General features: G+C 36.9%; 1 protein-coding gene across 1 annotated transcript in view; it reads right to left on the bottom strand.

Moving 5' to 3' along the window:
- Positions 1–4,342: 4,342 nt before the first annotated feature.
- dlg4a (discs, large homolog 4a (Drosophila)) overlaps positions 4,343–17,665 on the bottom strand; it is a 159,554-nt gene continuing 146,231 nt past the window's right edge. The window contains exons 15-22 of the mRNA XM_016451930.1: positions 16,452–16,494; positions 13,265–13,295; positions 13,104–13,151; positions 11,219–11,320; positions 9,937–10,109; positions 9,739–9,851; positions 8,930–9,021; positions 4,343–5,747 (exon numbers count right to left, since the gene is read on the bottom strand). Of these exons, the coding sequence (XP_016307416.1) occupies positions 5,641–5,747; positions 8,930–9,021; positions 9,739–9,851; positions 9,937–10,109; positions 11,219–11,320; positions 13,104–13,151; positions 13,265–13,295; positions 16,452–16,494 (709 nt within the window). The 3' untranslated portion in view covers positions 4,343–5,640. The remainder of the gene's footprint in view (positions 5,748–8,929; positions 9,022–9,738; positions 9,852–9,936; positions 10,110–11,218; positions 11,321–13,103; positions 13,152–13,264; positions 13,296–16,451; positions 16,495–17,665) is intronic.

The raw sequence follows: 17,665 nt of genomic DNA, 5'->3' as shown, positions 1-17,665 counted from the left end.
AGACACAACACACACACACACACACACACACACACACACACACACACACACGTCCAATCCATCCTTCACACTGTAATCTCACCATATGATTTCATTTCACCTTCTGTACTGCTGCACACACACCTTGAGACATCTGCTTGATTTAAATAGTGATGATTTGCATAAACCACAACATTTCTGTTTGCGTGTGTGTGTTGCGGCTAATTAGGTTTGACCGCACTGATAGGTTGAAAGCCACATTTTGGCCGATAATTCATCCATCGTGCCATGAAGGTTAGCAGCAGTCATGAAAAACACTCTCACACAGGTTACTGTATATCAGGGCAGTAAGGAAGCATCTTTGTTGTTCGACTTCCTCACAGGAAGAGGGTGCAACCCCCTTAGTTGATGGAGAGACAGACCGAATATATACACATTCAAGTTGAACATAGCTGAGCAAGCACAGAATAGACTGTTTTTTGTTCAGGCCTTTGTTAAGAGTAAATTAAATGAGTATCAAATAAATATAGATTCAGTTGAGTTGGATTTCAGAAGAGGCCTGGAAAATTCTGGACAGTAAAAGTGCACAGGGAAGTTGACAAATAGCTCGACAGCTCACCCTGCTGGCTGGTACAACACAGTGACCTTATGATACATGGTCAGAGTAACAAACTAGTCTTACGTTTGCTCTTAATATTGTATGTGTACTTCTGCAAATTGCTTAACTTGACCTTCCATTTTCATTGTAACTGGATGAATCCAGAATGAGTTGCAACCCTTTTCTTAATTTGTTGATTACGTTTAAATAATTGTACTAATAAAAACTGCAAAAATTTATGTATTTCCATGATAATATATGATATATGAATGACAGATGAGTTTGTTTCTTCATCAGGACAGATTTGGAGAAATTTAGCATTGCATCACTTGCTCACCAGTGAATGGCTGCCATCAGAATGAGAGTCCAAACAGCTGATAAAAACATTACAATAATCCACAAGTAATCCACACCACTCTAGTCCATCAGTTAACATCTTGTGAAGTGAAAAGCTGTGTGTTTTTAAGAAACAAATCCACCATTAACGCATTTTTAACTTTAAACATTGCTTCTGACCAAATAGTCCATAATCCAACAGTTTTCACTTGTAAACGGTGCTTGATCTGTGCATATTTCTCTCAATTCAGAAGAGACGGCAATTTTCACTGAAGGAAGCAATATTTTGGACAGAGGACTCATATTTTAGCTAGAAACAACAGTTTTAAGTTAAAACGTCTTGATGGATTGTTTCATACAAACACATAACTTTTCAATTCACAAGATGTTAATTGATGGACTGGAGTCGTGTGGATTATTGTGATGTTTTTATCAGCTGTTTGGAGTCCCATTCTGACGGCACCCATTCACTGCAGAGGATCCATTGCTGAGCATGTGATGTAATGCTACATTTCTCTAAATCTGTTCTGATGAACAAACAAACTCATCTACATATTGGAATACAATATGCATACTGCAAAAATAGTATGCATAGTATGGTAGTATGCAATTGAGATTACAGCCACTGTTATTACCCATTCACACCATAAAAAAAGCTTCAACAAAACACTTGTTAATATAATTAGCTTTATTATTTTTGTAGCTAATTTACAACAAGCATCTCACTGAAATAAAACATTTGTATAATCCGATACTGTCATTGGTAAATCTCTCTTTTAAGATAAATCATTTAAATATACTTTGCATCAGATGGCATTGTTGTATTTTCATAATTATTCTTTTTTTTTTTTTTAAATAAAAGCAATCTATGTTCAATCTGTTCAGGATAATTAGAATAATATGTTATGGCAAATACAAATCGTCGATAAAATACATTTGATTATTTAAAATAAATAAATAAATAAATAAATTCAACTCATAATTCATTCTAGTAAGACTGAAGTCATATATTTCTCTTGGTAATATATTGTGTGTTGTGTGTATGTGTGTGTGCGCACACATTTGTGCAGCTCATACAAACCGCAATATACACTATTATTTTTCATTTCTCGTGTGGCCAATAATATGATTTGGGAAATTTATTTATGGGCTATGTTTATAAAAGTATCAGTATGTGTAATGCGTGCAAGTTTAGTTAATTTTTTTTTTTTTTATTATTATTATTATTATTATTATTATTATTTAATTTCACAGTAAAGTTGAATTTTTAGTTTCAGTTTTCACATTTGATTGTGTGCAGCTCCACTTTGGAAACCACAGCAAAAGCATCTCAGTCTTCACACAAAACCCCGATGTAAACAAAGCAGTAAACAATTAAATAATTATATAAAATCTATAAATAAAAATAACGGCAAGAAAAGAACTGTCACTGCACACCAAACACATGTAAATATCGAAATTCAAACGCAAAAAGCCAAAAGAAAATAAGTGAAAGTAAACAAGCCACCAGATCGCTCTGTATTCCTCTGCTTTCTACCAGAAACCCTCTGTTGTTCATCACGTCTGATCAAATCTTCCCTTTAATAAGTGCAAATGTGTTTCACTTCATCTTCTTAGTAGACTCTTTTTTTTTTGGCCTGACACAAACGGTTTTTTCGATCACAATAGTCTCAATCAAAGTCTGTTTCCATAAATCACCATAGTAATGCTCATGGCATTGATTTACAGGAAATCTCACTAAATCAAATGCAAACCCCTGGACCCCAATTCTGGACAAACCATCGTTTTCTTCCTTACTTTAGACCTTGAATATGACGCCCTCTGAGCTCAAAGCACCGTATCGATTTTTACCGCATCACTGTCACGGCACAAAAGGGTAAAAAAGCCAATTTATCATTCTGCCATTCTCATGTTGACCAGGATTGTAGTGGGCGCTCTGTCAACCCTCACAGAATTATGGGAAAAACTGTTTACAAATGAGTGTTTCGCTCTGAGAAGGGTAATTAGTTGGAGGCAGGCTTGGATTGTTAAACTTAGCTAGCTAAGCTGATTATTCTCTGGCATTACAGCCATTAATTTATCTCATTAAACATAATGAACCCACAATCGTATTCCAATAAAACTCCAGCATCATTAAGACCCGATCCTCTTCACTTCGGTGACGGCAGCATCATCAACCCACCAATTAACTGGTGTGATGATGTCCACTGACTGGCCATTGAGATGCATCAAAGTAGCCTCATTGGTCTGATTACAAGAGTTAATTATAATCTGATACACAGCATAAAAAAACTTTGTACAATACACCATTTTACTGATAGTATTTGTGTGTATGTGTGTGTGTGTGTGTGCGCGTTTTTGTGACAAATGAGGACATAAATTTGTATAATGACAAAGGTATGACATAGGTATTACAAGGAGAAGGTGACTTTTCAGGACATTACCCCATGTCCCCACTTTTCAAAACGCTTATAAATCACACAGAATGGAGTGTATTGACAATCTGAAATAGCACAAAGTTTCCTGTAAGGGGTAGGTTTAGGGGTAGGGTTGGTGTAGGGCAATGGAATATACGGTCTGTACAGTATAAAAACCATTACGCCTATGGGATGTCCCCACTTTTCACAAAAACAAACCTGTGTGTGTGTGTGTGTGTGTGTGTGTCCGGAGAGTTTAGGGATGGGCTGAATGAAAGGCCAGTAAGGCTACGTTCACATTGTAGCTGAATGGGGCAAACGAAAAATCACACTGAATTCAACTCTGATCCAACTCTGATTTTTTTGGAGCCGTAAACGCCATGTGACTACTCACTCTGGAGTCGCAGAAAAATGACTTGGCATTGCAGATTTTTCAATCCCATCTTATGAGACAACATAACTATTTCACAAGGTGGACATTTCGTATGAATTCCTACGATGTAGATTGTACGAAAACATACATTTTATTTTTTAGAAAAAATTCACCCCTAAACTTAACTGTCAGTAGGCTGATCGCACAAAACTGTATGAATGGGTTGGTACAAATTCATACGAATTAGCCACCAATTCACCAAATTATTAAATAGTTACAAATTGCCATGAGATTGTGTTGTATTTTCTGATGACACCACAAATACATACACCGTCCCAATGCCTTCACAAACAACTATCCTGAGCTTATATGAGAAAAGCATTCTCCAAAAAAAAAGGGCCACTAACAAAACATCTACTATTCTACAATGAAATATTTGAGATTTAAATAATTTTTAAGTTCTATTTCATCAAAATAAGCTACTACTTGTCATTTGATGCTTGGTTTACCTTTGCTGTGAAAAAGACAGAGAACAGTGAAAACAACGACTGACATGAAGGAAGGCAAAGTGTTAAATAAATAATTAAATATCCCAATATAATTACTGAATATATCATTTATAATCATTTTTACAAATTCATTTAAATCAATCATTTATATATAATGAATTAGATTGTGGTGTGAACGTAGCCACTCAGCACATGAGTGTGATCTAAACTGAAATCCTGTTTAAAATACGGCGAAAGTATTAAATTTGAAGCGGTTTGATAATTTACCGATGACTTCAAGATCTAAGCATGGCTAAAATTAGATAACATTATGACAAGATTATGGAAGAGCCCGATATTGCACATTAAAGAGCAGCCTGGAGTCATTGTGTTTGAGAGCTGTGGCACTCAGGGAAATAATCCAACCGAGCAAATACATTTCAGCTCAAAGGAAAACATCAATCTGGCTGTTGCAAGAAGATCCAAATAGAAGAAGGCAAACATTACAAAGTCTATGTTGACGTGTGTCTAAATGTGCATGTTTACATGTAAGCGCAAGAAAATCAAAGAAAACAGACCCCGGAATATCAAGCGTGTGGCTTTCTATGATGTGCAGAATGAAAGTCACAGTCTGCGTCTTCCCGTTTTCCTTCCTTATTATCCATTCAATGTGATGAACTAGCTGCAAACTGTTTAAGGGGGACATTCGAAGGACTGAGGCAAACGTTTTAGTTTCGCCAGCTCGGTACTTCCTGCATTTCAGGAAGCACTCGTCAAGCACTTCAAATTTCTAAAAGGAATTAAACGCCCTTGATGCTGATAACTGTGGGTGAACGTCAGTCTCTGAGTAGTCGTAATATCTTTGATATTGAAGATTTCAGCGCATTATTGATACTGATAAATATACTTTCATATTTCAGTTCAATTCTCCTTTAGTACTGTGAAACGAGCTCCTTTAATCAGAAATAGCTCTTGAACGTCTCATTCCAGTAAAAGCCAAGGCGGTCGCTCATCTCTCTCCACTTCCTGTCTTGTTCGCAGAGAGCGAGAGGGAATCTGACAATATACAAAATTTCTTTGTAGCATCCCAGTTCGTGAAAAACAGCTCACCAGTCCTGTCTGAAAGGACGTTATTCAGAGAGAAAGCCAGAAAGAAACAGAGAAGGACTGAGAGAAAGGCAGAGAAAGGAAGTTAAAAGCAGAAAAAGGAAGATACAAAGCTAGGAAAAGGAGGAAAAGAGAGGCAGATGCGGTGTGGCCAGCTCCTGTGCTGTTCCACTCCATCATTTCCTGGTGTCTCTGTGACTTCTCTCCATCGCTTTCACTCTCTCCATCTCTCCCTCTCTCTCTCTGTCTGTTTCTCGCGAGCTCTACGAGTCGGAGCTCCACAGTCCAGGGCAGGCAGGCCAAATGGTGACTGGGCGAAGTGGTTTGGCTCTGGGTGGACTCTCACAGACGCTCCCTGGTGGGAATCCAGATATAAGGCCCTGACTGCTCCTCGATCACAGTTTTCACCTTATGATAAACCTCCTCGAAGCTGTCGCCCTCTACGATCGCTGCGATACAGAAAGAGAATGGCAGGAATAAATCATTGCAGGATTTACTTGAATAAATTATGCACAGATCAGCACACGTGTGATCTAAACTGAACTGAAATCCAATGGGCATGTAAAAACAGCGAAAGTATTATGTTTGAAGCGGTTTGATAATTTACCAATGACTTCAAGATCTAAGCATGAGCAGAATTCTTTCATTATGGGAAGATTATGGAAGACCCCGATATGGCACATTAAAAATGTGCAATATCGATGTACCTTGAATGGACATCATTCTTGCAACACAAGCACAATTTTTGTGTAAAATTAATAGTTATGTGAAGCAGTTAAATATTGTTGTATGATTGCAACAGTCAGAAGAATTGCAAAAACTGTACCTACAACCACATTTAACTACAGCAGTACCCTTAAATTGACAACTTTGTACCATGTCTCCCCCTTAAAGATGCATATTAGTACCTTTCAGCAGTAATATGTATATATAAGGTACGTGTATATATATGAGTGAGTGACGTGACATGTGGCCAAGTATGGTGACCCATACTTGGAATTAGTGCTCTGCATTTAACCCATCCAAAGTGCACACACACAGCAGTGAACACACACACCGTGAACACACACCCGGAGCAGTAGGCAGCCATTTATGCTGCGGCGCCCAGGGAGCAGTTGGGGGTTCGGTGCCTTGCTCAAGTGCACCTCAGTCGTGGTATTGAAGGTGGGAGAGAGCGCTGTACATTCACTCCCCCCACCTACAATCCCTGCCGGTACGAGACTCGAACCCGCAACCTTTGGGTTATGAGTCCGACTCTCTAACCATTAGGCCACGACTTCCCACCATATATGAACCTTTTCCAAGTAGATAAGGTACAAAGTTGTCCCTTTAAGGATACTATTGTACAATTTTTCACTTTTTTAGTGTATGTAATAATTTAACAAATTGTTGCATTAATTAAGACATCTGTGTACAAGTCAATAAACTTTTTAGTGAAATAGCTCATAAAAACTTGCATAAACTGTCCAATTAATGCAATGCTCTGTTTAAATCAAGGGTACTTAAGGGGCTAGGGCTGGGCACATAAATTTCACACACAAATTCCAGCATACACATGCTTAGTGATTGAGACCCATTGTCTTTTCTAAAGTTCTCTTTCACTTCCTAGGGCTGGGCGATATAGCTAAAAAATATATCAACGATATAATGTTTCATATCGTTCGGTATCGATAATTATTGACATTTTTTAGAACTTTTTTTAAAACAAAGAGCAATAGAAAAAAATGTTTACATTTAACCACTGTATTTTTAAATTAACACAATTTATTGAGACAAACAACAAATATTTTTTGTTTTGTTTTAACAGTCAAACACAAAATAAAAATTACACAAATATCTTATTTCTAATGTTTATTTGCAGATTAAAGCATTTAATTTAATTAACCTTAATTAAAAAATTAAGGTTAAACTTTTGGCTTGTTTCCCGAGGCCACAGGAGGGCGCAATGAGCAAAATAATGCAGCACATTAAATTGTCAACACAAGGAAATAACTGTCTTTAAAAAAAAAACATGCATTACGTCTAAATTAACTCATATAAATCAAATATAATTTTGTAAATTGCATAAACAATTATGAACAAAACAGCATCACGTATATGCATTGCTTAATACAAAGAGCCGAATCGGCCATCACACAGACTGCCTTTAAAAACATATGAGACGCAGTGAAAAGGAATAAACCTCCACAAATCAAGATCTTCTACGCATTGAGCTACTATATTTCTCTAATATTTTGAATGAGTAACGCAGCAACTGCGCGTCTCGTGGGTTAGACTAACGTTAACAAAACAAACTACAACGTCACTTACATCATCATCACCGCATCTTGTGCTCTACTGATGACGCTCCCTGACGCACACCTAACATTCAATTGTACTATTTTTGCATTCAAATGCAAATGTTTATTTTAAATTCGACTAATATTCATTTTTTTATTCACAATCTCCTCATCACAGGCAGGCACAGCACTCATGTTTGTGTTTGTGTTTGCTGTCTGCATCATTCATAGTATGTGCCTATATCACTATGCACTATGTCGAACATTTTTTATATCGTTATCGAAGAAGGTGTACCGTCGATAAATATCGATACCGTGTTATCGCCCAGGCCTACAAGGGGTCTCTGGAAATTTCCAAGGGGACATCAATATGTCTTAAAATGATTTAAAATATGATATTTGTCATCTTTTTGTCATCTAACCCCCTCAGCAACTTTTTTTCTTTGAAGAATAAGGGTCACCATGGTCTTGGAAAACAGAGATATATGAGGAGTAAAAAGGAAAGGAAAGGAAAGGACGAAAGGACGTGACATGTGGCCAAGTATGGTGTCCCATACTCGGAATTTGTGCTCTGCATTTAACCCATCCACGTGCGCACACACACAGCAGTGAGTAGTGAACACACACACACACTGTGAACACACACCCGGAGCAGTGGGCAGCCAATGCTGTGGCGCCCGGGGAGCAGTTGGGGGTTCGGTGCCTTGCTCAAGGGTCTCACCTCAGTCGTGGTATTGAAGGTGGAAGAGAGCGCTGGTTATTCACTCCCCCCACCGACAATCCCTGCCGGTACCGAGACTCGATCCCGCGACCTTTGGGTTACAAGTCCGACTCTCTAACCATTCTAACCATCATTTACTACGTGGCACAAGCCGATTGGCTTCTGCTGATTCTGCAGCCAATTAGATTGCTTGCTCAATATTAAAATAGTCTGGTTCAGTGTTTGTTGTAAGCTGGTCCTGCAGCACACATGCATCTCAAACCCTCTACCTCCCTAGCTCCACCTGTCTAGATCTGCTACGGGATTTATGTATCCTTATTCATGCAGCAACAGAATATTTTATATGCTCACAGCAGCATGTCTGTGTATTTATTGGCAGTAGCAAGTCCATACTTGCTCTGAAGCAACAGCATGAACAAATACAGTACGTTAACACGGTCATAACACTGTTTATGCTAAAACTATTCAGAGAGTTGTCATGCTTCAAATATAAAAGTGTGATTTTTAGACCTGGAAAACTCATGTAAATTAATAAAACTCCATTTCAGTTACAGTAGGTATTGCCCAGTAATTAATAAATGTGTGAGTTTTCCTCCAGGACAATAGAGGGCGACGTGTGAGACTGTCTTACCAGAGAAGCATTCCAGGAAATCTTGCTCCAGTTTAATAGCACGGTCCATACCTTTCCTGGCTTGTTCCTCAGTTAGCCGCGTGTTGATCTCTCTGGATAAAATAGCAGAAACCCCATCAAATGTCAGTTAAACAGTGTTTTTTTTGTCATTTAACTGTTGTTAAACAGTGTTGGGGAAAGTTACTTTTAAAAGTAATGCATTACAATATTGCGCTACTCCCTAAAAAAAGTAACTAATTAAATCCATTACTTTACTTTTTAGTTACTTTTTAAATCTGGGATGGGCTTGCTTGTTTGTTTTTAATATAAAAACAGTTATTTTTTGGCAAAGGTAAAAGCCCTTTCACACCAAAAATGAAATGAATATGTCTTAGGCTAAAGGAAATGTAAATTCACGTCTGTAAAGTAGAAGGCACTGCTCAAACCATTCTGGACTGCATGAAGAACAGGACGCAGGAATAGGACACTCTTCAGCAATAAAAAAATGAAACACAAATATTACGTCTATCTAAAGTTGTTTTTTGCTTATTAGTATGGTTGAATTGGATCATCAAAGATATTGGTTAATAAAATTGGATTGAATACATAAGGGATATTTGTGTTATTTAACATATGTAATTATTGCAGGTTTTTGTCATACGTATATGTTACTTATTTGAAAAGTAACTCAGATATTTTCTTGTAAATTAAAAAGTAATGCATTACTAGTTATTCTAAAAAAAGTAATCTGATTACGTAACTCGCGTTACTTGTAATGCATTAACCCCAACACTGTTGTTAAATATATGTAGTTGTTTGTTGTTTCGTACAGGACGTTCTCCAGTGATTTGGGCCGTACGAAGATGGCGATTGGGTGAAGCTGTGCAGCCTGTAGCCTACGAACTGCATTTGCGGACACATCCAGAATACAGTGCTTTCCCTGCTGCTCACAAACACAGAGATATCCATGTTAAGATTTACACAAATGATACACAAGTTTATTGTTTTGTCCAAAACTCAGATCTAACCTGTTCCGCCACCTCTCGGACGCTCTGAACGCTGGTTCCATACAGGTGACTGTTGTACTGGCCCGCCTCGATGAAATGATGGTTCTGAATGTCTTTTTCCATCTGTTCCCGCGATGACACAAAATGGTAGTCCCGCCCATCCACCTCATATTCCCGCTTGGGTCGTGTCGTATCTGAGAAGAGCAATGACATCATCTTGTGAGTATGATATCAGTTATGCTTAATATGACAGCTGTGTTGAAAATGGCTAATTTTGTTTGAGCTCTTTATTGCTTCTTATAAGTGAAGAGACTGTCCGCAGAAAAAATCTGGGAAAGGTTCTGAAAACTGATACGTTTTTTTCAGATACAACTGTGACAGCAAGATTAGATTAAATATGTATAGGGCCTTATGATTTCCACAATGTAAAAAATGTGGACAGAATCATGAAATCCAGTCATAAAAAAGGAATTTGGCAAATTTTGGATGAATAAATCAAAAGTAGGGCTATCTGAATCAAATCATGACATGGACTAGTGTCTGTGAATTTTAAACCCATTTAAATATGAAGTCTGTGGGAATTAATGGTGCCGTTTTGTTGGTACACACTCAAGCATGTGTGATGCTCGTCGTGTTTTCAACGTCTGCCGTCTCACTATATGAAGACATGAACACATGAACTTTATTTCCAGAGATGCAGTGAGAGTCACTTCATGAGCATTTCACTTGATTAACAATAAACCTCTCTTTAAGGAAGGATTTTTTTCATTTTCATATGATTACATTTTAAAAGATGAATTACTCTGCTAATATTTTAAGCCTTTATTTGATTACCACCATTTTTGATGATAAATGTGAATTAAATCATAAATCAAAAAAGAGACATCACAGAATTTCTAGAAAATACATAAATAAATAAATAACTATTATAAAAAAGTAAAAAATGTAAAAGTTTCATGATTTTAATGAATTACACTTTTTTTTTTTTTTTGGTTGACTAAAATTTTATTTAATCATTAAAACGACATCCAGAAAAATTAAAATTATAAAAAAAAAAAAAAAAACTGAATTTGGGAAAAAATAAGATGGAATTCAGGAAAAAATAAAATGAATTTCAAAGGACCCTATTTGTGCTCAAGGATACACCTCAAAATTTGATTTCTCAGACCTCACAAACTTCGCGCCCTAATTCCCGGAAATTGCGTAAAGCCAAATCAGATTTTTGGCTGATTTTTAGAAGGCTCTTGTCTTCTTTGTGAGCAATATGCATCTGAGCATGACAACAGAGTTGAAGAATACTTACGAGGGACACAAGATCCAAACTTGTCTGGGAACTCAGACAGCAGGTCATCATTCACTCTGTCCTTCACCGGGCCCAGAATAATGATCGGCCTCGCGTAGTGCACTGAACAGGATGAGAGACACAAGAGAGACTATGTGATTACAAAATGGAAGTGAAGAGAAATAATAGCAACAATATGAAAGATCAGTGGCTCAGTTCCCAACCCCAGTAAGCTGCCTACAAAGACCACTTTTCTAGTGCTGCAACAATTAGTCTACATCATCGACAATGTTGATGATAAAAAAACTGCCAACAAATATTTTTGTTGTCGAATAATCATTTGATCTCATATGACCCAAAGTAAGGGTCTGCAATAACGCGGTTTGACCAGTGTGGCGCTGTGGCGCAAGACTGAAATTCAGCGCTCTCTGACGCAATCAAACAGAAGAAGACACGCTTATGACACAATGAATCTGTGAACCCATGAACACAATGAACATGAAAATGAATCCGAACCAGCAGAGTGTGGGAAGGTTTTACAAAATTACAAACAAAAAAAGCTGTCATTTGCAAAGGCCCTGATATTCTCATGGCAAAGTTCTTTCATTCTTTGGTTAGGGGTAAAAAGAAGTATGATATCTGCAAACAGTGTTAGCGAACATCCAAACGCCGCAGAGAGCAATGTTTAGATGAATGTGCAATATGTGCTGCGAGCTTTCCTCTCAATAACCAAATAAACACACAATAACATTTATAGAGTTGGAAAACAGCAGTTAAAACCTCAATTGTATGTGTGCAGGGTAAACATTTGAATTTGAGTATGTTAAATTTAGGCGAAAATACCAAAAAACGTCCTGAGCTTAAGTGGTTGAAAGCATCTCATCATAGCAATGTGGATATGTTTGCATGAGCTCTGCAATTAGCACTACAGTAAAGTCACATTTTAACCAAAGCATGTTACCAACATTTCATGAAGACCCTAAAGTATCATATCAACTTGTGGAAAATGGGCACCTGATGTCCCCTTTAAAGCAAGCAGCTTTACAGTATTAAACATGCTAAAACCATATCAGTGTCCTTTTCAGTTAGAATTACAACTTGGGTTTTCTGCTATAAAGCAGCTCTGTATGTATATGAATATGTATAAAATACACCACGTGCGTAATTATTAGGCACGTTGATATTTTCAGTCTGAGTTAAACCTCTTTTTTGGCTCATTTCATCTGTAAAAGAAAACATGCCTAATAATTCTGCACACCTGAATATAAGGAGTTTTTCACTTCCAGCCTTCATGGACAATTACATATCACTTATACATGATTAAATACAAAATTAATAGTAGTTATTAAGATCGATGTGGTTTGGAATTGGTCAAATGTGCTTGGAAAAAAAGTATGATCAGAATATCAACGTGCCTAATAATTATGCATGCGGTGTATGTACAGTATAACTCAATGTTTTAACAAACTGCAAAATCTAAATAATTAATCAAAGCCTACTGATTAATTGGTGAAATAATTGAAGATTAGTTGATTACTCATTCTAATAATCACCCTACATATTTCATACTCCCCACACAAAAACTTTTTGAACATATTATTATTCAGTAATGAAAAGTATCAATAACAGTAGTTACATCTAAAAATATGTTTTACATCAAAAGTCAAAATATTAGAATCAACTTTCAGCGTTAGTGTGCTATTTGTCTTGCTCTCATCTGTGCTATTTGTTTGAGTGGTTGCTGTCTATAGAGTGTCTGAATTGAATCACATACAGTATGGGGTTTTTATTTCATTTAGGATGCTGCCTATATAGACCACAGAACGCAAGGCATCTCACTAGGGTTTGGATCAGAGCCAGCATATAAAATGACACAACATATGGTGACTCAGTCAAGTTATCCAACCTTCCACTTGTGCAAGTGTCTCGTAACTCCGTACTGGCTCTTCCCTTCCTGAAAGACAACAAATACACATACATCAGTTTCTGTTTGTAATACATGCAACAAAAACAAAACATTTAACTCTGTATCAGTATTCAGGGCTCTACTGTGCGGTTGTAACTCACCCTGTGAAAGTGTACTGTCTCGACTTCGGTCCTGTCAAAAGGATATAGAGGGTACAATGCTTATTAAATTGTAATAGACTGTTTCCTGCATCAGTTTAGATGTAAACATCCAGTTATTGCAGCATTTGTCATGGCCTAAAGGGGTTAACAGCCCATAATAAAAGTGTAGGAGATGCAGTGCTAATGCTGCCCCCAAGTCCTGTCAGAATGATTATATTTATGAGATGAGCAACTGAAAAATATTGTTGTGACAAAAGGTACACTTTAGTATGCTTTAAAACTTATACAATTTACTAATACGGAATAACATATTTTAAAAGAATATACTTAAGTGTGTACAGAATGTAATGTTTTCCTCAAACTGCATGCTAATTGTAATTAGATGAAAATGTATTATAGTTTAAAGTCATATTAAAATGCAGTTAGCTGAACTTTAGAGTGCTTTTAACCCACTTAAGTAGGACTTAAAGACATCTTTATACAGGTGCATCTCAATAAATTAGAATGTTGTGGAAAAGTTAGATGAGTTGAAGGCCACTGTCAAAGAAACCTGGTCTTCCATACCACCTCAGCAGTGCCACAAACTGATCACCTCCATGCCACGCCGAATTGAGGCAGTAATTAAAGCAAAAGGAGCCCCTACCAAGTATTGAGTACATGTACAGTAAATGAACATACTTTCCAGAAGGCCAACAATTCACTAAAAATGTTTTTTTATTGGTCTTATGAAGTATTCTAATTTGTTGAGATAGTGAATTGGTGGGTTTTTGTTAAATGTGAGCCAAAATCATCACAATTAAAAGAATTGTGGAAAAAAAAGAAGTCTGTGTGCATTGAATTTATTTAATACACGAGTTTCACAATTTGAGTTGAATTACTGAAATAAATGAACTTTTCCACGACATTCTAATTTATTGAGATGCACCTGTATATAAATTATACATAATTACTGTAGCTGTCTGAAATATGGTTAGTGTACTGCTGAATGTACTGACAAGCATCTAAGGTAAACTAAAATATACTTTAACATAATTTCTATTGAGGCTTGTATGTATTTAAATATATTTATAATTACACACTTGTAATGATGCAGTTTAGTACATTTAAATATATATTAACTTTAAATGTGATATCAAATAACACTACAGTTAAAATTATATGTGCTTTAGTATGTTAGTAAGTGTACTTATTTAAATTACAAAATATATTTTTAAATGATTTAATTATGTACTTTCAAGTTAAACTTAATTTAAAATTATGACATAGTGCAGTTCTTTGTACTTAAGTATGTTAAGAAAAAGTTATAAAAGTAGACTCTTTGTAAGCACACTTAAAGAACAGTAATGTATACAATTTTATATATTTATATTTATATACAGTGGTGGCCAAAATTATTAAACGCTAGTATTTTTACCAGCTAAAAAAGGTTTTAAGTCAGTTATTTCTATCTTCTGCTGTAGTGTGTCAGTAGGAAATATCAGTTTACATTTCCAAACATTAATTTTGCCATTAATTGTAATAATCCAGTAAGATTTTTGTTTGCACAAGGAGTCTGACAACAGCCAGTGCTCCACACAGAGATCTGATCTCAACATCATCCAGTCTGTCTGGAATGACATGAAGAAACAGAACAAACTGAGACAGACTAATTCCAGAAAAACTGTGGCAATGTCTCCAAGATGCTTCAAGAAACCTACCTGCAAAGCTACCTGAAAAACTATGCACAAGTGCACCTAGGACAAAAGCTGCTTTATACGCCAAGGACGGTCACACCAAATGTTGATTTAATTTATTTAATAGAAGTTAATTGATAAAGAAAATCTATTTATGACATTATTTGTGATAGCATCCTCATTTTACAGCATTTTTACACAAGTGCCTAAAACTTTTAACAGTCCTGTAGCTTCTGGATTTAGTCTGTCTCAGTTTGTTCTGTTTCTTCATGCCATTCCAGACAGACTGGATGATGAAACCATTTTTTAGATGGTGAAAATACTAGTGTTCTCATAATTTTGGCCACCACTGTGTGTGTGTGTGTGTGTGTGTAAAAATAACATAATTCCTACAGTCATTTTATATATATATATATAGGTGCAAATTGCACCTTAAACCCTCGAGGTCTTCCTCTGAATTCACACTTTCGTAATACTGCTTTGACTTTTGGGTGGAAGTCTGCTGTCGAGCTCACCTCAGTATGACCGCAAGTGCACATGAAGTGTGCCATTTGGGACAGGGCCAATCACGGCGCGCAAACGTGTCTGTAATGAGCTAGAACGGACCTCATTGGTTCTCGTGTGTCACGCACACACATTTGAGCTTTTTCTTTTCCTTTTAATGGCAGTTGACAAACCCACTTGAAAGTTTGCAACACTACCTACTGCATAACACCGACATGACTGCTGATGTAAAATAAGGATCAGGCTCAGGATACCCGATACTAATCAGATAAAAAAAAAAAATGCTTAATCGGCCCCGATCCCGATCCTTGAGATTGGCTTGGGACATCCCTACCTTTATTTCGTTAATATTTTATTATCTGTCAGTACTTTGTCAGTACAGTAAAGTTTTTTTTTTTTTTATATAGTATATAAACAGTTTACTTATTAGATTTGAAGTACTTTTAAGATTTGCACTAAATACTCAGTGCAACTACACATACTTTTTTTTCACAAGGTAATTAAGTGGCATCTGAAAAAAAATGTAACTGTGTAACATGAGCATGTGGATGTTTTCCCTGCATTTAAGTTTTTTTTCTGCAAATGTCAATTAAGGGATTTTATATATGAATACCACCACAATGCTGAAATGCCCAGGTAAAAGATATGAAACTTAAAACATTAATTTCCCAGGAAAACCTACAGAGAGCACTGAGCACATGTGCTGAATGCATGTGCTGAATGCATGTGTGTGTTTGTGAGCACAGTGATCTGTATCTACAGCATGCGCCCTACAGGCAGAACAAGCTCAGCTCCAATGCCCAGGAGTTTCAGTGCTTTCATGAAACAACTGCTTGATAGACTCCCATGGGCTGCAAACACACCACTGCTACTCTAAACACATCACAACTGATTATAGAGAAGAAGAACAAATCTCATAGGAGAGCCAAATGCTTTTGGAGTAATTTAAAGGAAAATATTTGAATGGGATGAACTGCAAGCAGCTGTTTGTGTTTGAGCAAGGATCTTACCCTTTCTTTTGACTTCAACCGTGACCAGTCTTTTCTCTCAACCCTGGAAGAGAGATTGATTTGAATGAATGATTCATGAAGATATATATATAGATACACATATAAACAGGAAAATGAACACTGAGGGGGGAATTCCACAAAAATGAAAAAATGCAGTTCACCATCTTGTAAGTGATTCTGAGACTTTACCTAGTGTGATATTGCTTAACTATACCATATCTTATAAAAGAAAACGAATTTTCCCCAAAAACATCTTACATTTTGAGGGCATACTAACGTCTCTAGGTTACGTATGTAACAATGGTTCCCCGAGGGAACGAGACGCTGCGTCGAGATCGCTTTGGGAACGCCCCTGCGTGACCGCGTTCTGAAGCACGTGTCAAATCAGTCCAATGGAGTAGCGAGACGTCACGAGCGGGGTGACTTAAGCACCAGAAAGTATAAAAGCGTATCCGGCAGAGCGCAAACCAGCTTCGATGAAGTATTAAAAGACTCCTGGCTCCCCTTTCTCTCATCTTAGTTGTGCTCTTCCACACTAGGCAGGGATTTGCAAGTCTGGCGGCGTGGGCATTCTCGTTCCCAAAGCGTTCTCCGACGCAGCTGGAGCTCCTGAAGAGGAACGTCTCAGGTTACGTATGTAACCATGATTCCTCGAGGGAACGAGACGCTGCGTCTCGGTGCCATACTTTCCGGCATCCCTGCCGGCGCTTGCTTCATCCTCCGCCGCACGTGCTTTTATAGCTTCCTGGCCATGACGTCACCCGCCCATGACGTCTCTCCCAGCTATTGGACTGATTTCACATGTGATTCAGAGCGTGGTCACAGAAGGCGTTCCCAAAGCGTTCTCCGACGCAGCGTCTCGTTCCCTCGAGGAACCATGGTTACATACGTAACCTAAGACGTTTTCTTTGTAATATCAAAATGATGTTTAAAGATTAAGCTTGGCAACTAACAGATGAGATACAATGCTAAAATATAGAAACAAAAAAAAAAACAATAGTTGTTTTATTGAGAAATCATATTGTTTTTGCATTTTTTTGAAAATGTACCGTGAATGTGAAATGTACTGTAAATTATAATACTGAAAAATAAATTACACTTTTATATATATTAAAATAAAACATTTATTTAAATTGCAATAATATTTCAGAATATTACTGTTTTTACTGTATTTTTGATTAAATAAATGCAGCCTTGGTGAATATAATAGACTT

Source organism: Sinocyclocheilus anshuiensis, unplaced genomic scaffold (assembly GCF_001515605.1).
Source record: "Sinocyclocheilus anshuiensis isolate Anshui unplaced genomic scaffold, SAMN03320099.WGS_v1.1 scaffold431, whole genome shotgun sequence".
NCBI lineage: Eukaryota > Metazoa > Chordata > Actinopteri > Cypriniformes > Cyprinidae > Sinocyclocheilus > Sinocyclocheilus anshuiensis.
This window is presented reverse-complemented; position numbering and strand designations above follow the sequence as displayed.